At 39.2% G+C, this 22601-nt stretch overlaps 2 protein-coding genes across 7 annotated transcripts in view; both read right to left on the bottom strand.

Annotated features, from left to right (window-relative positions):
- The window catches only part of TSG101 (tumor susceptibility 101), a 19164-nt gene extending 10057 nt beyond the window's left edge, over positions 1-9107 (bottom strand). Inside the window, exons 1-5 of the mRNA XM_053944966.1 lie at positions 8911-9107; positions 5492-5576; positions 3060-3125; positions 2317-2480; positions 851-977 (exon numbers count right to left, since the gene is read on the bottom strand). Coding sequence (XP_053800941.1) covers positions 851-977; positions 2317-2480; positions 3060-3125; positions 5492-5576; positions 8911-8952 — 484 coding nt within the window. The 5' untranslated portion in view covers positions 8953-9107. The remainder of the gene's footprint in view (positions 1-850; positions 978-2316; positions 2481-3059; positions 3126-5491; positions 5577-8910) is intronic.
- Positions 5496-22601, bottom strand: UEVLD (UEV and lactate/malate dehyrogenase domains). 6 transcript variants are annotated; one of them, XM_053944961.1, is made up of 13 exons: positions 22547-22601; positions 20925-21009; positions 20209-20271; positions 19347-19510; positions 18361-18496; positions 17810-17931; positions 16395-16500; positions 14517-14687; positions 13588-13761; positions 13100-13184; positions 12307-12430; positions 10845-11005; positions 5496-5576 (listed from the first exon to the last, which is right to left on the bottom strand). In XM_053944961.1, exons 1-13 carry the CDS (start codon positions 22586-22588, stop codon positions 5558-5560), a joined length of 1452 nt encoding a protein of 483 aa, XP_053800936.1. In that variant the 5' UTR covers positions 22589-22601; the 3' UTR covers positions 5496-5557. The 6 variants fall into 6 exon arrangements, with proteins under 6 accessions (XP_053800936.1, XP_053800937.1, XP_053800935.1 ...); XM_053944962.1 differs by lacking the exon at positions 22547-22601 and adding an exon at positions 22168-22429; XM_053944960.1 differs by lacking the exon at positions 22547-22601 and adding an exon at positions 21936-22099.

The following is a 22601-nucleotide window of genomic DNA, read 5'->3' as shown; positions in this document are numbered from 1 at the left end:
GTTATAACATTATTAAATAAACAATTTCCAGCTAAACTGCTCCCTCTTTCTCTCTGACTTGAGGAGGTCTCTGCTACTGGTTTTTTTGCTTTTTCCCATCCAACATAGAGTCTCCTCCTGGAAGAATTTATAGAATTTTCTGTTTCCCACTTCTTTTTCCTACACCTAAAAGATGCCTCCAGAAGTTTAAATAAATAAATAATTTTAAAAGTCTTGAGGATTTTTGCAAGAAAATAAGAATGGGTACCAAGTCACAACACCAATTTAACAGAGAACAAAGACTAAAACAATCACAAGGCAGGGTTTTTTTAAATATTCAGCAGCCAGCAATTTGAAAAAAAAAGGAGAAAAACAAACCACAAAAACAGGAGTGTGGGCATAGGAAACACAAGCTATAGGCATGCTTGTGCTTATGGAATCAATGGTTGTAGGATACTTACAAGATGGGCTTTCATTTAAATGAAAAAAAATGAGATACAAAGCTATTTGAATAATCTCTTTTTAAGTCTTTTGGAATGTTGACAGGACACTGGTTGTTTTGAGGGTGTTTGAGTGTGTTCTGGTTTTGTCTGGTTTTGCTGTGTGTATAATACAAACTTGATTTTTCCCCTCTAAAACGCAAAACCCCACATGAATTCTTAAGACTCACAGAACCTTTTTAGTTGGAAAAGACCTTTAAGATCATTGAGTCCAACAAGGTAAAGTGAACTAAATTCACAGGCCAGGTGAATTCATTAGCCAGCAATATAAAAAGTAAAATGCATTATTTGGGGGCAAACTGTGCAGGGCAACAATCCCTTTGGAATGTTAAGATGATTATTTGCAGAAATCAGTAGTGATGAGCACTCACTGGTTGGTGGGCCTGTTGCCTGGTATGGGGGGTAGCTGGAGGAAGCAGTAGGCCGAGAAAACACTGGAGGCTCCTCTCCAAACACAACAATCATGACCTGGATCAGTTCCAACAAGTCTGACTGGGGCTGGGAGGGAAAGAAAATCACACGTTGCTCATTTTGCTAACAGAGTTTAACTGACTGTAGCAACAATAGGATGCCATTCCATCAGCTCTCAAAAGCATTCCTTTTATTTGTGGATTTAAATGTTCTTAAAATGTGTATCTCTCATGTGTATACATATGTGCATAATTAACTTCCTTTCTGGATTCTATTACACATACCAAACCCAGTCAGCTTGTACTCAAAACCATATAGCAAAACACACCCAGAATAAAATGGGTAATACATGGTTCCATATCAACTGCAGGACAATAAATGACTGGGTATAAATGTCCAATGATGAATTATAATAATATTTTTAAAAATTAAATCCACCACCCAACATGAAAAATATACAGATCCCCAAGTTTTTTAGACATTTCAATTTCATACATCACAGCTTTTGCTCTGATTCAGAATGTGTCAACAGAAAAAATATTCTAACCCATTATGGAGTGGCACAAACCTTCTTTAAATACAGTGAAACCAGGCCTCTGTTTATAACTACTTAATATAGGCATGATTTCATTTTGCCAAAATAAGAACAAGCATCATGAATGCAGCACTAGATTAAATACCCCAATTCAGAGTTTACTTAGCTCTATAAGCCACTTAATTATTTTTATCAACCTCTCAAACAGAAAGAATTCTGTATCAGCTGTACCTTAGATGATCCTCTTGCTTTGTGCAAGACCTGACCTGGGCAGTCTTTTTCCAATACTACTATGCAAGTACTGACCTACCACCCAGCCTTAATAAATGCATTCCTGTTAATCACTTTTTACAGAACCATGCATCTTGTATCATTTTTCTAATCTTGTCAACACAGTTTAGCTTCTTTACAAGTCCATGTTTTGGCCAAAACTTCTATGAGGCCTGCACTGCTCAATGCCTCTATTTATTGGTAAAGCAAATATATCCATATACATGAGGCTCCAGGAATGTCTGCATAAAGAAGTACAAGTGCTTGTAAAAGTCCATTTTAGTCACAAAGATGTTTTAAGTAAATTTATAATTTCCCTTCTGTAAATATTCTTATCTCACAAATCTTCACATCACTCTCTTGCCAGGGGAGAGGACACCTTGTGCTGCACTGTTTAATCAGACAAGTTAAAACTGAAAATACAATTAATTACATTAAATAACAAGAACACAGAATGCAACATCCTGAACTTTTAAGACATTCCAAAAAACAAAGAGTTGATTTTATTTTAGAAATGGTTTAAGGACTCTAATAAAGACTATGGTTTTTATTAAAAATGATACAACTCTCTCGAGGAATGCAGAATGAGCAGTTTGAGAACTTCAAGCTTCCTATACTTACATATTTCCACTCATGCAGGTAGGGAAGGTATATCTTTCCATTTGCATCAACATGCTTCCCAGTTTTTATTGTCATAGAGCTCGTGGGTTTAACAAAACAAATTGGGGGGTTGAAAGGGTAGGTGTCCAGCAGCCACAAGCAAATTGGGATATTATATGTGTTACCTAGAAAAGATATTTTGGAAGATTTTAGAAGGTATTTAAATTCTTCAATTGTCCTCCTGTATTCAGATTCATAAAACCTCCTAAACCCAGTAAACTCAACTGTACAAAGTTAGAAGCCAGAGCCAAAATCTACTAATAACATTGAATGAATAGGCAACGCTATGGCCACAAACTCAACATTTTTCAGAACAATTTACAAAATTTGGTTTAGAATCATCATTCACCACTAATACCCAGTCTCATTTGTTCTATAATGCAACATTATAAGACTTGAATTATTGTTAGGTGCAGCAATAAATGGTGTGCAAGCCTCATCAACTGACAAGCCTGAAAAAATGTGCAATGCTGAAAGAAACAAGATATTACAAAGCTGTAAATCACTGAAGAAGCAATGCTCAGCATTCAAATTTTATCCTGCAGCACAAATAGAGAAAATTTTCTTGAAAATATTTTACTTTGGACAAGGATTTCAAGAAAAGAGCGATCACTGAAGTCGTGAAGTTGAATCAGGACAAATGCAAATTTTTCATGCAATTTGGGAAAATAATGGGGATGATGATAATTATAATACATGCATACCTCTGTAAGGCACAGGAATGGTTCCACTAAGGCTCATCAACTCCCGAGATGAACCATCATTAAAAACTGAAAGAGAACAAACAATATTTTTAAAACAAATATATGGGTTGTGTTAATCTCAGTTCAGGTTATTCCCCATCTATTTATTGGCTTAAGTTTTCACAAGTTACACATATATAAACTCAGCCTGAAAGGTTCAACTCTTGCACATTTATGGATTAGCAGATGACTGTCCACAGTCAGGTGACTCCTGAATAACACACTTCTGAGAACTGAATGATTAATCATTGTCAAACTACCTTCTCTACAAATAAAACTGTTTCCTCATTCAGTGACCAAGTCAAATGATGGAACCTTGCAAACTGAAAGTAATGCAAATTGCTGTGAAGATAATCTGAACTCAAACTTGATTTAAAAAAACAACTGTCATCTGAGGTTTATAAAATAATTCCTTACGCTTTCTTCAAAAAAACACATCAGCAAGAACACTGAAAATTCCTGGGTCATAGGCATTTATTAAAAAATCAGTAAAGGTAATTTAACCAAACAGTAACATGCTGAAGAGGAAGAAAAAGTGCTTGACTCTGACAAATATTAGTCACAAACTGCACAGGAACTCTGACCTAAATTTACTGAGTTGCTGCATTTAGTTTCCTCGTACTTTTAATCCAATACAATATTCTTGGCTGAATGAATCAGCTTCTATTGAGAAAGCTTTTATCTTTTGAATTCCTCATGAAAGTTTCTAGCCATAATTCAAATGTAGGTTACTGTGTACAATTATTGTAGTGCTGATGTTCTGCAAAGGCAGGTAGAACGTGTTGGGATGGACTTGAAAACTGTCTCATCAGCAACGTAATTGTTGGATTATGCTCTTCTCTGACTTAGAGATGGGGCAACTACTTTTATTGCATTTTTAGTCTCATGAGAAGGTTGAGACAATACAGATGTTATAATTTATGCCATCACAATCAGAAGGCATTTTCTAATTGCAATACACGATAAGCGTTTCTTGGCCTATCAGCTTTTGCTACACCATGCTGTAAATGTCTTAAAGCCAATCATCTAAAATTAGCCCTCGTGGGTCCTACTACAATGCATCTTTCATAGTTTTATTTCTCCAAAGTATCTAGTCTTATTTGCAAGGCCATCCTTTGAAACTTGTTTCTAGTTCCATTTCTCTCTCAACAATGTCTATTGTATTCCATGGCATTTCTAAGTCAGCAATTCTTAGCTCAAAGTTTGCATACAGATGTACACTATGTGAGCCTTCTGCCAGGCTTTGAGAATTCTCTACAAATCCATTTCCCCCTCTCTCTTGAATGGACAAAACTTTTTTGATGGCTTTGTTCATTGTTTGTCACGTACAGTGAAGTACACAACCATTCTCTACAAATCCATTTCCCACGTGTAATCAGTTTCTTGCAGCTGATGCCACTGCTACAAATAATATCAATTATCTGTAAGTGATTCTGTGCTTAGCCTCTTCCAGGCAGCTTAAAAAGCATTAGGGAACACAAATGGCTACAGCTCAAGGATATCTGGAATTGTGATCACCACCTTATGCAAACTTGCGCAGCTATTCCAGCCACAGTCCTTTCACTCCTGTTTTGTTTCTCCAGTCACTGCATGAATTTTTATTTCTGTGACAGCTGCTGGCTTGCAGCTACTCAAGTTAAAACTAATTCATCTTTTACCTGTCCATGTCCCTTCTTAGTATTTCTCAATCCAGATACACAACTTAAAAAGTAGAAGACTTAAAAATTTTTGATGATGTATTAGTAATATAAATTAGATCACAGAGGAGTCCCACAGGTAACAGTTAAAAAAAGGTGACCATAAGAAGGCTGACCTCAGCAGCTAGCTGGCTCACTGTATGCTGTGAAACCCTAGATATCACCTTCCTGTAACACACTCAAATTTAAATTAACTTAGAGACTTTAAAACAGCTAACAGTGATTATCATCGATAATTTACATTACTAAACCCTCATGCCAATTTTCTGTATACTTGACTCTGTTTTCTTCATACTCTTAAGGACTACCACAATGATTTTAAATTAAGCATTTCTTCATTAATTTACAGTTCTTCCTACACAGAATTTTAAAAACGTCTTTATATGGCAGCAAAGCTGAATTTGTAAGATACCAGCAATCTCAGGACACCAACTGATGACATCAGTGAGTGATTAACTGAAAGTTAAGCTGTGAAAAATGTGACACTTTTTGGCACTTTTGATAGTTATTTTCTAAAGTAACCGTACTACATTACTGAATCTGTGTTTCTAAGGAAATGTTGATGTCAGAGACAAAAAAGAGAAGCTCAAGTTATGTTTTCTAGTGTTAATCTTCTTTCTCCCCCTACAAAAACGACCAAAGACATCTAACACATCAATAATTCACCAACAAAAATTTTCTCATGCACAGACTAACCATATGAATCCATGACAGGTTTGAGGTCCTTGTACTGAGTAATAACACTGGTTGTCTCCTGTATGGTTAGGTCTCTATACTTATACTGGAAAAACAAAAGGGAAAGAAATTACTTCAGAAGCTAAATTTTTAGTATAATTTAATTCAATTTTCTATTTTACACAATAGCAGCATTTATGAGAGTTTACATCTATACATGGACATTTCTCTCCACTCTTAGTTTGGAATAATAATTTATTTGTCCTTATTATTTAAACGACCACTGCCTATATAACTTATTGAACTTTAACGAGATGTTAAGTCTTAACAAGGGTGCAAGCATGAGTTGATTTGGGAAAGAGCTATTGCATTTTTTTTCATGTTCTACCACCACCAAGTCTATCTGAGAAATATGAATGAATCTTAAAAAAAAAAAAGTCATCTCCAAACAAATACAGTGATGTTTTGAACATTCCTGATAAACAGCTATCTAGGATATGAACCACACAGATCTACTTCATAGCACTTTTCAAAGCAACACCATATTTATCAATCATTGATTAGCATTTATGTGTATTTTGTCAGTATTTATGTGTATTTTGGCACTTCCCACAATGCCACCTCAGCCTAGAGGAAGCACCAGCACCTTGGGTTGTTGTATTGTGTTATTTGGTTTGTCCCTGTTTTTCTCTCATTTATGGTTTCATCCCAAGTTGTCTCCCCTTCCCTAAATGTCAATCCCATCCCCACTCCTCCCAAATCCCTAGAAATTTCCTTGTCAATCCCTATATCCCCTCCCTGGCACCTTGTCTGTCACTTGACTCTCCAGCCCCTCTCTCTAGAAGCTTCCACAAAGGGTGTTGAGTGAGGGGTCCCCCTCCTCAGCTCCCCGATATCTTGTCCTGCTTGTCAATTACTTCATGTCCCACTCCCCTCTATCTGCCGTTGGTGGACAGCCAAACCCCTCCCTTGTTTCCAACCCCTAAGAAAAGGGGTTGCTCCAGTCTCCTCGGGGCCTTTTCAGCATTGTATCCCCTGAGGCCAGGAGCTCCCTGGAGCTACCAATAAACCTTGGATTTATACAACCTGGATTGTCTCCTCCTGGTTCCCTCACCATTGCCAACAGTGCCTTCTGAGGAAAGGGCTCACAACCCTTAGCCGCTCTTCCATACTCCTGAGCATGGGTGTCCCCTGCAGCTGCTGTGTTGGAGCTAGCAGGGAAGCACCAAGAAGACTTTTGGTGGACACTGCAGCATCAGCTGATGCTGTGACTGTTCTTCCTCAAATGACCAAGGCCAAAACAGTCACATGGTCTGTCTGCAAAATGATGGTCTGTGGGACAGAAAGCAACCTCTCCAGCAGGGATTCCTGTGTGCACAGGGAAGCACCAGCAGAGAGGTCAATCAGCCCCTGGATGCTGTTTTGGTGGGAGGGCTGCAGCAAAGTATCTCAACCTCCTTTGTAAAATTGGTGTAGGATTGGGAGTGTGCAGCAGGGCTTGACAGAGAGACAACTTTGTTAACATTTGAATATATTCCTCCCACCTCCCCAACACCCGGCAGAAGCAGGAACAGCCATTGAGGGGACATGGAGGAATTTTCATGCACACCAGCCAGACTGGCAGCACATACCCACACCACTGCATGTGGCTCTACAGGACAAATGACAGCTGATCACCAGCTACTTTTAAAAGGCAGGGCCTTCTTATAGGAACAAACCTTATGGTCCAGGATAGAGCCTCAACAAGATTGGCATAATCACTATTAAAAAGAGAGTAGGATTCTGCTAACAGAAGCTCCAAAAAGGCACAAGGACCACAGAATGGTTTGGGTTGGAAGTGACCTCAAAGATCATCTTGTTCCAAGCCCAAGGCAGGGACACCTTCCACCATCCCAGGTAGCTCAGATCCCCATCCAGCCTAGCCTTGAACACTGCCAGGGATGGGGCATCCACAGTTTCTCTGGGCAACCTGTGCCAATGCCTCACCATCCCTACAGTAAAGAGGCAAGCGAGTCAGGCTTTACTTCCACTTTTGGCACAAGACTCTCAAGTCAGTTGAGTCAAGAACTGATAAAACAATGCTTGCCTGCTCAGCAGGCACTCTGTGAATCTGGTATATAATGGGACTGATAAACCACTAATTTGGTTATTGGGGGCGCTTTCAAAAATTAGGCACAACACCTGAACATCAAGCAAGCATCTTCATATCCCTATTAAAACAAAGAAAGATAATATTCTTACAAACTGTTTTTACACTGAGTGATGATTACTTAGTAGAGAGACAGCTGTGTGATTCCAGCTACTGCCACAAGCAAAATTAAATGTTAATTTCAGCACTTAGATTGATTTCCAATAAATGTCAAAATATCTTTGGAAAATATAGGGTCCTAGTGATTTCTACAAAGGTAACTAAAACTGATTAATTTGAATTCTTAACTTCTAGACTCCTTTTTTCTCCTCCATTGTCAGATTGCAAATGCATTCCCCTAATTTTACATACCAGGAAACAGATCACAAAAAGATGAAGCTTTTCAAGATCTGACAGCATGTAAATACCTGAAGTCAAATTAAGTACTTAGGTTCCCCAAACGAGGATCAAGCTTTTGTTATCTCATACACTGAACTATTCAATATGTGAAATATCACTAAACTTCCCTCTCTAGAACAGAAAGTGTAACTATTTTTGAAAAATAAATATAATGAAATAGCATCTTCAGTTTTCATCACCTACAGAAAGTCAGATGGGAGTATAAAATAAACACGTGCGGGGGAACAAGAACATTGAACTATCTTAAATTTCTTCTATGGCATTGCAGTCATTAATTTAGCAAAGACAGGTGTATACAAATACATACATGATCTCACTTGCTGACAGTGACCAGGTATTCAACACTCATTTTCAGGCTGATAAAAAATTCTGCTTATGACTCCATGCAGGTGAACGTGCCTTTGGTTTTGATCGGATTCTCAAGTATTACACTTCATTTCAAAATGCTACACGTATGATTAAATGCTGCCAAAAAAATTCCAAAAACCCCCCAACAAACCCGTAACTCCCCCTAAGTGCCAGCATTAGGGGTTTTCATTCTAAGCTGCTGGACAAAGCCCAGTTTTCAGTGAGGAGTGGCACTGCATGATTCAGTGGTTAATGATTTGCCATGAGATTTTCCCGTTTCCTTACCCAGGGGCGGTAACCAAATCCACCCCGATCAGTGATGCTGAGCTCGCCTTCCCTATCCTGTAGCCGGGGAGCTCAAGTGCAGCGTGCCCCCACCGATGCCTGGCACTGTCCCAGTCCAGCCCCGCAGCTGGGCACGACCATTTTAGGCTCGCTGCGCCGTTCCTCCCTTCCCGACCCAACTCCCCGGAGCCTTCCGGCGCTGGGCCCCGCTGCCGCCCGCCCGCTGGCCCAGCCCGGCCGGGCCGCGCCGCGCCCGAACCTTGGTGAGCATCTTCTTGAGCTGGCTCTCGGACACCGCCATGGCGGCCGCCCCTCGCTGCCGGTATCGGTGCCCCGCTGGTCCCGGTGCCGCCGGCCCGGCCCTACATAAACACAGGAAACGGCCGCGCGCCCGCTTCCGGCGGCGGCGCCGCTGCCGCGCGTCACGGGGCGGGCACCGAGCAGGACGGCGGTACCGAAGCGCCGCCGAACATGGCTTTTGTTATTATCAAGGAATACGACACAAACGCAACGTCAGATTGATGTACAAAACACGCCTGTAAGAGCTGGCAGCATTTTAAGATTAAAATGATTACACAAACGCCAAACTAAATAAACAACAGCTTGAATATTTGCATGAAAAGAAATGCTCAACACATGAGAAACGCCACCGTGAAAAATAATGTAAAACCTTAAATTCGTATTTTTTTTCCCAAAGTAAGTGAAAAAAAAAAAAAAAACCAGACCTCAAAGTGCAGCTTCTTAAAAATACAGCAGCAAAGTTGGTTACCTAAAGCCATCCCATCATTTACCACTACAGTAAAATACATTTAGGTATTAAAAAAAAAAAAAAAAAGAGGTCTGAATTACTGAAGGTTTTTTCTTTCTACGTTTAATCTAGTTCAGAGATCAGCATACACTCAGAACTCCCTGCATGTCTGGCTCTTTGCGAGATGGAACTGGAAGGCACAAAGGATCAGATCTTTTGCTCTGTCACAGAGCCTACTTTTGCTCAGAACAAATTACCAACAATATTTGGAAAATTTCCAAAAACATTTGGAAAGTTTCCAACCAGCCACCTCTCAAAGTGTAAACATGGAATGACATTCCTAAGCCACACACAGCAGGAGTAGAGCCCAAGTCCCCTGTGTCTGCCATGTGATGCTGAGATATAATCAGGACTAATACAGTCTTTTACCAGTAGTAAATCAAGAGCTTAGAATCCAAAAAACCTTTTGATCTCAAAACCATCTGGTTTTTACCTACAAATCCACATCCTGGTTTTTCATCACATCCTTGGCCTCCAGGGAAGAGGGTTACAGGTTCTGTTGCCTTCTCCTGAGGCTGATGTAAAGCTCCCAGCCAGCTTTGGATCAAGGCCTGAATGTGCAGATACTCCTGTGCTGTTTAACTGCTGGATTTTATATTTTATTTTTATTTGAAGCCCAGCTCCTGTTCCTCCCATTCAGGAAGAGCCCCTGTTCCAGTGCTGTATGTGTGTAGTGAGAACTGCAGGTGCCTTAGTGTTCTGAATATCCTCACAAAATAAAAGCAAGCAAGTCATGACTGGAGTATTTCTGACATCATAAAGTGTGAGCAGAAATCCATAGCCAATAGTTCAGGTTTGAAGGATACTGTGAACACCATGTTCTCCTTAGTAAATAGCAAAATACCAGCAGTCCATTGACATAAGAGCATTGACAGCCATGGAAGATGGAGCTATGGAATTGCATCCCCAGTGCCCATGGAGCTGGATTGTGACTGTACCCTAAAAAAGCCTCAGATACAGCATTTAAAAGCCATGAGGACGGGTTCAAGTGGGCTCTGCATGCTAGAGTTTCTGCAGAGCTGGGTAAGCCCCTCTCTAGGACTGCGTCCTAAAGATGTGCAAAGAGCTAAGAGTTACCTAAGAGTCAGGCTATAAGTGGCAGCCAAAACCCACAGGCAAGTGCCATCTGAATTTATTCTTGAAAATATTCTTGTGTGTTACCTGCCTCATTTTGGCTACCAAAAGTGCACTTTACAAAGGAAAAAAATCGCTGTACAGTGTGGCATTAAACTATTTAAACCTAAACTGAGAAAGCACTTTTGGAAAGTAAAGTAACAAAGCTTCCTGTTTTCTATAGAAATCCATATATATGAAGCAACCTCTTCTGCCTTGCAGATCTCCAACTTCACTGAGCAGACACAGAGGTTTCCCTTGTGCTTCCTTACAGTTTCAGCTGCTGCTGAAGGTCATGAATTGAACCTGCACTGCTTTGCAGTTTCTCTTGCACCAGTGGGTCTTCCTCCAGTCTGACCATTTCAATCATTCCACTGGTTCCAAGAATACATGGGAGACTTAAGAATACTTCACTGTTTATATTGCAACACCCCTGAAACAACACACAAAGAACACTGTCACACACACAGTTACTTATTTCTGTTGCAACTACACAAAAGCATACAACTACACAAAATGACTTGATTATTTTAATTAAGCAAGGATATTCCAACATACGGCATGTTTGGATAGGTTGACTTCCATTTATTTTAGGTACTGTGCAGTGGGTTACTGTATAGAAACTGTAAAATATTACTGTGCAGATAAAAATTTGTGAACCATGCCACAATTGGGGAATTTTTCCAAGACAGACAGATCTCTATAATGCAGACAAAGTTTATACCACTAAACACCATTTCATGGGTAGAACAAGCAGGGACACTTCATTGTACAGTATCATTAGTTCTTTTAGGACTCAACAAAATAAATTAAATAATGCAACCTAAAAACTGTGGAAAATTTCTCAAATATTGATCCCATACAGATTCTGCAAAAGAATTTATCAAACTTATATCCCTATAATTCAAGTTTACACTGTAGACTGTGTTTATTTTTGTAATCTGGGAAATTTTACATTCTGTAGATACTTTAAGAGACTTGTGACTCCTCTGTATCTATATTTAGTTCAGGAATGATTAAAAACTTCACTTGAAACATAATGCTTTAATTAGGTATGTGCTTGTACTCAAAATAAGCAGCCAGCTCAACTTCCCTGTGCAGGAACATGCAAATTGTCCTTCTGAAGGCTCTGAACTGAAGTGACAATTAAATGTTACTCCATGGTTTTTTTCATCACCTAATGCTTTAGTGAAGCCTCTTAGGAGAAACTTCAAACAAAATTCAATCTACAATTTCAAGTTAAGTATTGCTTCATAATCTTCTCCTTTTAAGGGAAGTACTAAGAGGAGTAAAAAACCAGCTGTTTCAAACTTCATCAAATAAAATACTGGCAGAAAACGCATTTAATACATTCAAAGATACAAAATTCTTTTGGCCCATAAAAAAAAAAAATCTACACTTAATACTGAGCACTCTGGAACTATAACTCACATTTCATTTGCCATGTCCAGTTATTCCAGGGGTGCTGGGCAGCAACCTTAAATGTACTTTTTCTCTGGAATTGTATTTTTCGGAGAATAGTCCACTTTTAATAATGGTTTCAGGTTAAAACAGTAAGTGGTTTTTTGCTCATTTTTGGACTAGAATTGGGAGCTGTTGTTGGAAGAAAGTAATGGCAGTAGAAAGTAGTAATCTCAGAACACTGAGATGTCTGTGCTGCTAAAATTAATGGTCATGTCTGGTATAAATAATATAATTAAAGTGCCAACCAAAAGGTATTAATAATACATTTACCTTTGCCAGAGTGGATACAGAATGAACCTTTCTTTTATCTTTCAGAATGCTGTCGGCCAAATCAGCAACTGAGAGCCCAACAGACCAAGATCTCTGACCTTTTCCCTTTAGGACTTCCATAGCTCTGCACATAAACCAGGAAAAGGAGAAAAATGTGATGTTGAGATTGTAATTTTTTTTGTTGTTTGGTTGGGGTTTTTTTTGTTGTTGTTTTTTGTTTGTTTGTTTTGTTTTTTGTTTTTATGTAAAACCCAAAATACAGGTTTAAGTGTACCAGGTAAAGTGTACTATAAAAACATGATTCTCTGTTTTGCAAAACAACACAACGGAATATAGAATTGCTGAAAAGAATTTCTTTACAATATTTTTTCTCTACACTTTTAACAATTCTCTTTTCTGTCAAGAGGTGTAACTGATAATTAAATCAGTTAAATTCATCCAAACTGGTGCTTGACTTTGAAGCAAATGCTTCCAACACAAGCTCTGAGGAAAGTGGGCCAGAAGGCTTGTCTAGTATTTGTTTTCAATGCACAATCAAACAGCTCTGATATTCTGCTGTATATTGTGGTGTCTCCTTACATTGCCACAGGCACAATGGTAGTAAGAATTTCAGAAAAACAGTGGCCATATACACATCTACAAAAGTGAATGACAGCTTGACCTACAATTTCCTATAAACTCAATGCATGAACATTTTGGAGCAAGCTTCCCCCACTTCATAAACAGCTGAAGAACACGTAGACACCAAGTGCCTGAACATGAAGGAAAAAAAGAAAGGTTATAATGGTGCTACCTGTTAGCCACCTTTTCCCTTGAGTTACGAGCAGCCATTGCTTCTGTTTGATTTGCAGCTACATTACAGCTGGTCCATGATGGTACTAAATAGAAACAACAACAACAACAACAACAACAACAACAAAAAAAAAAAAAAAAAAAAAAAAAAAAAAAAAAAAAAAGAAGAAAAAACCACACAAAAAACAAACAAAACAAAACAAAACAAAAAAAACTAAGAGCATCTGAGGTTGTAGTTTGTTTGTTTTTTTTTTTCTTCCTGTGACAAATGGCAAATACTTTTGCTACTACTCCAGGTCTACAGATTTAGTACCCCACAACTGCATTACTTAAAGCCATTATTATTATTATAAATTATGAGAATTTACCACTCTTCTTATTACTTTTATTATCTTCATTACTTTTCTCAATTATTCTTTCATTATTCAGTTACTTAGGCACTGCCAAGACATTCATTACATGCTCATGGTCATAAAAAAGCACTTTTACCTTTGTCTTCCCCTTGTTCACCAATAACCCAAGCATCTTTTGCCAGCACCTCTGCTTTCAAAAGGTTGGTCAGAATGTACCGAAATCTCTCTGAATCGAGGTTGGCACCAACTCCAATTACTCTGCTTTTGGGAAATGAGCTCATCTTCCACGACACAAATGTCATTACTTCAACTAAATGTCAAAGAAAAAATATGTTGCCAATGAAGGACCACTCAAAATTCAATTCAACTGCAACTTCTGAATCATCATTACAAAAAACTCTGGACTTCTTTACTTTAGAAAAGGCATAAGCCTGAAAGAACATTGCAACCTAAAACACAATGTCGGGTGGGGAAGAAGTGAAAAAATAAGAACAATAATGGTAAGAGAGTAGGAAGAGCTGTCTTTGATGCATTACAGTGTAGAGGCTCACACTTCTTTCCCTTTCCTAAGTAGTGATTTTGCTTTGTCTTAGTTCACAGTACCACTGGCCTGGAAATTTAAACCTTCCACCAAAATCTAGCTACAATATTTACTATTAATGCTATACTTGGTATCTGAGTAGCCTGTAAGTATGATGATATGGCACATTACCCACACGGATCTATCCTTCCTCCAAGGAGAAATGTGCACATAAAACTCACAACTGACAAGACAACAGCCAATGGATGCTAATGATGTAGACAGAGTCAGGTTGAAACTATGCACAGAAACATACAGAAATACATACCTGTTACACAAAACAAAGTACACTATTTTCTTTTATCTTGGTAACAGTAAAGAAAAAACCCTCAAAGACAGTGTCCTGCTCAAAGCTGAAAAGGAAAACATTTTTCAGAGCAGCAAGAATTTTTGACTAACGAGGTGTATTCAGCAGTAATGTTTTTAGAACAGGCCAGAGAAAAAGCCAGGTGAGGGACAGAACCTTATGCAAAGTACCAGCATACCTGGATGAGAGGCAACAAGGAGAACAGCATTCTGACTGTAGTGGGATACTGCTGGAATAATTCCTCTGAACAAATCCACATTGCTTTGTATGACATCGAGGTAAGTCTGAGCATTACCCAGAGAATTAACTGTAAGCACCACAACTTTGGAATCAGCTGAAGCAGAAAAATCTGAAAATATAAAGAAAATAAATTTTGAAATTTATGTCATTCCACTGAGTTTTGGATGCAAAACCAAGAGCTGCTCTAAAGGCTGAACTATAGCATCTAGTTTAATTAGGGATTCTTTGCCTTCTGTCCCCCTCATATCCCCCAGTGTGGAATTTAGGGCACTTCCACAGCACCTATAAAACACAGCTCTCCCACAGAACTACTTTCCTGTTTTATAGGTGTCAAACACAAAAGGTAGACTACAATTTGTCCAAGGTTACAGAGCAGAGACCAGAAAACATCTGGACACCTTTGACAGATAAACTTTTCCAAGTTTTTTTGGCAAGAAAGAAAAAAGAAATCCATGAAAAGGCTCCTTAACTTTTATTCCAACTGTTAAAGAAGGGGAAAGACTTTTACTCCTTTATCTGAGGCTTCTTCTATAATTTTTGATCTTATACCTTAATCAAGGGCATGTAGAGAACTATGAAAAGCACTCCAAAAGTCTATTTATTAACTCAAATAATAGACAAATTGTATTTATAACCCCAAAGAAATACAAAGCCATGCTTGCTGCTGGAATTTATAATCAAAGCTGCCTTGAGCAGGTATCTCTGCATATCTGAGTGCCACACAGGTGATCAGCCTGGACACAGAAATAAGGTGATTTGTCTGTTGCACCACTTTTGGAACCAGATGAAGCCAAAGCAGGGGTCTAATGCACTGACAAATTAAAAGCATACTAAGCAGGATATAATAATATCAGCTTGCCCCAAACCTAGATATAAACATACTAAAATAGCAGGTGACAGTATACAAGCATTTTGTGGCATTGTAACACTACCAAGCTTCTTATACCACAGCTAAATGCAAACATACAACAGGCAACCACAGAGGCACAAACAGATTTGTGGTACAGATGCATAACCAGGGTTCAGGAAAAAAGGTGTGCTAGCAGTAAAACCTGCAAGATAAGATCAAAGAATGTACAGCAGGCAATGCCAGGTGCAGAATAAGCCACAAAGATGCCTGGTGGAACCAGAACAAGTTCCTGTCCCCAAAATAAGATAAATTAAAAGAGAAGCACAAGAAAATCCCACATTTCACCTTGCAAAGGGTGCAAGGAACATGGAAACATGACACACAGGCAAGGAAGAATGCTACTCAATTCAGGTCCAGCTTTCTCTGTGGAAAAACTTCTGAGCTGCATGGTCTCAATCTCTGCAACCACCAAAGATCATCAAAGGCTGTAACTAATCACTAATTACAGAGACATGGCATTGACTCTGTTATTTGTATGCTCACAACTGACTGAGGATAAGGATATTAAGAACTCATTGTTTGAGTATGCAGTGATAGAGATCAAGGACTCACTATTGGCCATGTGCATGTTTAATGAACATCAAGCTAGAAAAGCAGCACTTTGAAATGCACCTTTATTTGTCAGCCTTTTGAACACTGCTTTCACAACCTTCACTAATTCCTATGCATATATTTTTTCCCCTTCCCTCTCTCTCTCTGCCCATGACACAAGAGTTCTAGCTTGGCTTCTCTGTATTTCTGCATGAGTCCAATTTCAGCATTAGCCTCTTACCTGCAAGTACAGATTTGTAAAAAAGGACAGCCTATGTGCCACTGTATCTCCCCCAGGTGTCCTACTCTTGTTAAAATGAGCACAAGTACACACAGTACAGCACCCACTCCTGCTCCAGAAACAACATTACATACCTTTGCTGATCTCCACATTTGGCACAGCAAAAATCTCCAAATCCATGGTCCCTCCTTTTGCTGCAGCTTCAGAAAGATCCAAAAGAACCACCTTGTCTGCAATATCCTGTATAAAATAAAAAATAATACAGATGAGAATACAGATAAACCAAAACAAAACTTGTTTGTGTGGGAGTGAGGAATAAAACACAAAATTCCTGCCATTTAATTGTTTGCTGTACTGTGTACAAATCCAACAAAATTACTGGTCAAAATTACTGCCAAATCACAAGGAAAAGGACTTAGTTTTGTGAGTTTTTTTCTTGTTTTGTAATGTGTTTTTTCCAGTTAGACTTCCTAAATGATCCCTGGGAAGTCAAAAATTACTGTTGCTAAAAAATACTGCTACTGTTGTGTCGGAACCCAGAATGCCCCTTGGACATTCTTGGATGTTCCAGGCCCAGGTCAGAAGCATTTGAGACCCTGGCATGCAGCCGGAAACCCCTGTGACTTTGAATTTGATCCATGGAACAATTTACCAACCTTGCAGGAAGAACAAGAAATCACAGAAGTTTAGATATTATAGTAGAAGTAGTCACAAAGTGAAAGGAAGAATCTTTGAGTGCTGTACAGGGGGGTTTTAGGCCTTGTACAGAGGGGTCTAAGTTTTGTACATGGCGGTCAGAAGTTCTAAGATGGAGGGATTTGGGCGTGCCCTGTCCTCCTTCTTTCTCCTTCCTAACCTCCATGTTCATGGTGATGTTGACATTCATAGATTGGTCTAGAGTCTAAAGTCACCATTCAGTATATGTAATAGGCATTGGGAAAAACCATAAACATTTAACACGTAATGTAGGATATAAAAGATGGCACCAGCCCCCTGGAAGTCAGAGAGTGTGTGTGTGCCTTTGTCTGACCTGCTGAATGGACCACAGCAGTTCAGGAAGAAAATCTTTTAGATAACATACAAATAAACTACCTTGAGACCGGACGACTGAAGACTACTGAGTCTTTCTTTGAAGGCATGGGTTGGAGGAGAGACTTTTCCATCTTTTGGGGTCACCCCAATCTGGGGGTGAGCCCTGGCACTGTTGTATCTAACATACAACTATGATGAACAGCCCACCTACAGACTATCGTTTTCCAGGGAAATAGGAGATCCCAGTTGTAGGAGGTTACTGCTGAGACAAGAATCCTTTAAGGATTTTCAAAGTAAGTGAATTCAATACTCAACCCTTTGAATTAAAAAAGCTGACTGAGAAACCAGGGCTGAAAACTAACACTTCTGTGTCTCCCTAAGTTAACTGAAGAGACAAATAACCTATGCAGTGACAGTTGTTAAAACTGATGAGGTATTCCTTAGTGTCAGATATTAAGAACTAGAATGGAATCCCCTCTCTTAATCAGGTCTCTTGCTACTTTTAATAATTACGTACCTTTGCTGCAACTGCTAGTACACATGCAATGCCAAGATCTCCAGCTCCAACAACAGTAATTTTGTTAAAACATTCTTCATTTCTGTCTCGAGTTTTACTCCTTGATTTCATGTCAGTCTCTCCTGCAATCAAAAGAAAACCATAAACTTGGGTGCTGCTCCACACTGTATCAATACAAGTATTGCTGCTTCATAAAGGATCATGCTTGTGCCAGAGTTAAATCAAGTTACATGGACTTTTTCAAAACAGTAGTCAAGAATGACCACAGAAAATCCATCACAACTTGCAAGGTGTAAAACAAATATTCCTCTCTAGACAGGAATATTTTTTTCACTAATTAGAAATACATAAACATGACAATAGCAAGAAGCTAAACACTAATACAACGAAAACAGCACTCCCTTTGCTGCTGTTACAGGTGTGCATACAGACCATGACCATAAAATTTGTAAAATATAAACCATGTACATTTCTTTGTGACATCAAGTAATGACAATAATTGAATATATTTTAGAAGAACATTAGAAATGAGTCCATGAAAACATCCCTACCTTCAGTAATCTTTGCAATATAGGAGAGAAGTTCTGATTGCCTGGCTGCATCAGAAGATGACAGTGAGTATAAAGGGAGCTCTTCTTCAAACTTTGCAATCATTTCCTTGATTAATCCAATGAGACTTGATTTAGGCTGAAATACAGCAGACAAACAGAAGACAAAACACCTGAACCGCTATTTCATATAGTGGTATCAGCTGTGAACTGCCAGAGCCAAACAGAATTTAATCAAATTATAAATACTGACACTCTTAACATTTACACAAACACCTAAGGGAGAGAAAAGCATCACTTCGAGAAGATACTTTACAAACAGGAGTGTGAATTAAAAGGAATTTAACAAAAGCAGTTCTAAAATTGAAATTACCAGTGCTAGCAGTTTTTGAAGGATGGATTTTTCGTGGATATAAATATATGGAAGCCTTTGATATAGCCACATCCAGTATTATAAAAGGGACAAATCCTAGCTAAAGAGCAGTTCATTCTTCTTAAATGAGCTCAGCTGTCCTGAGCTCTGGCATTTCAGTCCTCCTCCAGGCAAAACACACTATGAAGTCAGCAGAAGTTCCCTTAGGAATCTCTGTATCAATAATGTCAAATACAGCTCATTAATTTCAAAAGGCTGGCATTCATTAAATAATTTTTACTGGCCTGGCAGTCATACTTAAGTGAGTATTTAATACATTGCATAAAATAATTTATCAACAGCAATGACTTCTGAATCTCTGTGCTGTTTCAGAGTTCTGCCAAAAGAGACATACCCAAAAGGCAGAAACGTCCACTGAACTTTCCTGAGGTGTACTCAACTGGGATAGCAACAAAGTTTCATGAGGCTTACATTGCTTTGTAAAGAATCAGTCCCTTTTTTTCATTAGAATTACTTCCAAGTGCCTTTACAAGCCTCAGACTGCCTGAAAGCTCCACATGATACCCTGCAGGATTCCCAAATGCTTCCCTCCCCCGTCAGCCACCCCACCTCTTACATGGCTCCAGTTCTGCAGGTAGGGCAAATAAATCCTGCCCCGTGCATCGACGTGTTTCCCCACTGCAATGCCCATGTTTGCAGTCGGCTTCAGGAAGCAAATGGGGGGAGCAAAGGGATGAGAATCCAGGATCCAGAGATGAATAGGTATGTTATAGGAATTACCTGTTAAAATAAAAGCCACTAGTAACTTCTGCACTGAGAAGAGGCACTAAAGACCAGCTGTGGGTGATGTGATTCAGACATCATAATAACAAAGGAAAAAAGGCTGACAGAGCACTTCGAGATTCACCCTGAAAAATATTTATATTACTTAGGCTAATTAATAAAACATGATCAACTTGATTGTGCCTTTCTTAATATAAAGCTCTGTTGCTGTTTTGCTTCCCAGGATCCTCTCTCAGCCAACATGTCCCCTTTTCCCAGCAAAGTTTCATATATACATTTCATAGTTATTTTTTGACTTAACACCTAGTGCAAAAAAACATCTGTAAAGAGCCTTGCATTAGACTTCAAAGGCTTTAAGTTGAAAATAAAAAATTGCCTACAAGTTATTTTTGGACACTGACTATACAAGTGTATACAGAGAGTTCATACAAGCTCCATTAGCATCAAAGAGCTTGCCAGCACGGTCTCAAACAACACTATTTTTTAAATAGTTAATTTACTTATTTAATTAATAGCACCTTACTTCAGCATCTGTGCACTTGTTTGTGCAGTAGAAGTGACTTCTGCCAATTCAAACAAAATATTTTCTAGTCCCCTTTGAAGACACTGCACAGTGAACTCTTAAGAGGCAGCACCCAACACATTCTACATTTAGATTCGTAACTGCCAAGAAAATTATGTTTGATTTATCTTACCATATTTCACTGGAACAGTGCCACTAAAATTCAGGAGGTCCTTCTGGGATCCATCCTTGAAGGCTGAAATTAAAAATGCAATTAAAAAAAAAAAAAAAACAAACAAAACCCCCCAAAAAACTCCTTTCAAACCTGGCATAGCAATCCTGCCCACAACTACAAATATCCAACAGTAATTTTTCTTTAGAAATCAAATACACTGCTCCTGAAAGAACTAAGACTAGAATATTACTAAGGTCCCCCCTACCTTTTAAAATATTTTCTTAATGAAACTTTAATAGAAATTGCATTGGTACAACTAAGCACATCATTAGTCTGAAAACTCTTTGTCCTAGGTAATTCTGATGTGGGAATTTCCAGTCAGGCTGATGGATTCTGGAAGTCACACTCTATAAGCTGAAGCCATCAAAATACTTTCAATACAATAATGAAATATGGGGGAAATGGTGTTACACATAAAGAATTTAAAGTATCAGTCTCCTACAATTACTGACAAGTTAAACTAAGATGAAGTAAATGAGTTGCTAAGGTTTTTATACATATGCATCCTTGGAAGAGCATTCAGGAACAGTCACATGGCATGAGAAATTGTACAGCAAGTCAACATAAAGAAAGGAGCACAATAGAAATGTGTTCACATTCTATTATACACGGTCTGCATTTATGACAAGTAAGATTCCCCACAAATAGTTCAGAGCAAGTGCATCACTTCTTACTGTATGTGTTCATGGAGAACGTGAAGTTGGGGTAGGTCTTGCTAACATCCTTCAGCTCTTCTATGGTCAGGTCTCTGAACTTATACTGGGAAGAGGAAGAAGAAAATAAGGAAAAAAGTTTCACTTCAAGGGCTTCTGTATGAGAGTCAGGGAAAAGGACACTATAGAAGGCAGAAACACAAGAAGGGGGAGGTAATAATTACTATCAGTATTATAAATAGTTTTGATGTGAAATATATTATCAAAAAGAATTGATTACAAAAGCTTTGAAGCTATTGCAGGTCTGCTGTTGAAATTCTGAACATCAATCCTTACATACCATTACTTCCCCTTTACAGCTGTGTGAGCAAAAGTTTAGTAAAATTTAGTCTCCTCTGCACACATTAAAAAGAATATAAAAATATGAACCTCTTAGGAAAAGGAGGTTATTTTCTTACTAACACAGTTAAACTCGGGTCTACCCGCACACATTTTAGAAGAGCTTACTAACACGTCACTTTCCACAAATGTGTAAGTAATTAGCCTCTAGGATTTTTTTAATTTTTAAGCTGTCCTTGACAGCTGAGAAAATTAATTACTGCTGCTTGAACCAGTCCAGTCCCTCAACTTCCAAGAGATTTGCATCCTCCCACATCCCAAAGTTACAAAGAATATTTTCCATTTCCTAGATTAGAGACTCTGCTTCTCCTTTAGGAAACCTGGTGCTGTTTTTTCTGGAACACTTGCCTAAGCAAACAAAACTGCTGCCTGACAGTGGCTTAAAGAGCTGCTCACTGTCCTGGAATAATTGTCACAAAGCAGTAGCTAAAATCGAATTTCTCTTCAGTCTGCTGCTCCAGCAGCAATGTGACAGCCATGGCACAGTTATTTTCTACTGTCTACAGGAAAACAGCTGCTGACAAGAAACATTCAGTCAGCTTCTCTCCATCACTGGATTCTGCAAAGTCATGCAGAAAAAAAAGAATAAAAATAATCCAACGCTCCCTAATTATGAATGTCTACACAACTTACACTTAAGACATTTCTTGGAGGCGTTGATATATCTGGTTGTGAAACCAAAGTCATCTTCCCCCAGCTGGCCTCCTTCTATTCGTAATACAAAACGAGGCATTCCTATCAAGTAGTTTATCCTCTTCTAAAGATCACAGGATTTACGGGGGACTCACATACAGACCTTCCTCATTTCGCACCCATAATTATTTGGCATGCCCAAAGCTTAAATACGCCCCCCTCAGTTTCTCACATGCAAATTGAAAAGCTCAGAGCGATGCTACAACACCGCGTCTGTGCTCCCGAAGGCGTGGAGGCGCTAACGCGGGGAATACTACCAGGAAAAAAAAAAAAAAAAATTCCCATGAGTGAAGAGTAAGGTTTCAGTCACGTGTGAACGGCGTGAACCACGGGGGTAAACTGACGCGTGGCGCAACTTAAAGCTCGGCTGTATTAGGACAGCGCAGACACCGGAATGCGAAGGGACGGAACGGGACGGGAGTCCCTCGGCAGCCACCCCCGGGACACCACCGCCATCCCGGCCCCGCACTCCCTCTCCCGCCGGGTCCCTTCGCCCTTCCCCTCCCTCAGCGCCGCCGCGCGCCTCCTCCCCTCCCCGCGAGCGCGCGCACCTTGCCCAGCTGCCTGCGCAGCGCCTCCTCCGCCAGCGCCATGGCGGCGCGCACC

This window comes from Vidua chalybeata, chromosome 6 (genome assembly GCF_026979565.1).
Source record: "Vidua chalybeata isolate OUT-0048 chromosome 6, bVidCha1 merged haplotype, whole genome shotgun sequence".
NCBI classification, from domain to species: domain Eukaryota; kingdom Metazoa; phylum Chordata; class Aves; order Passeriformes; family Viduidae; genus Vidua; species Vidua chalybeata.
This window is presented reverse-complemented; position numbering and strand designations above follow the sequence as displayed.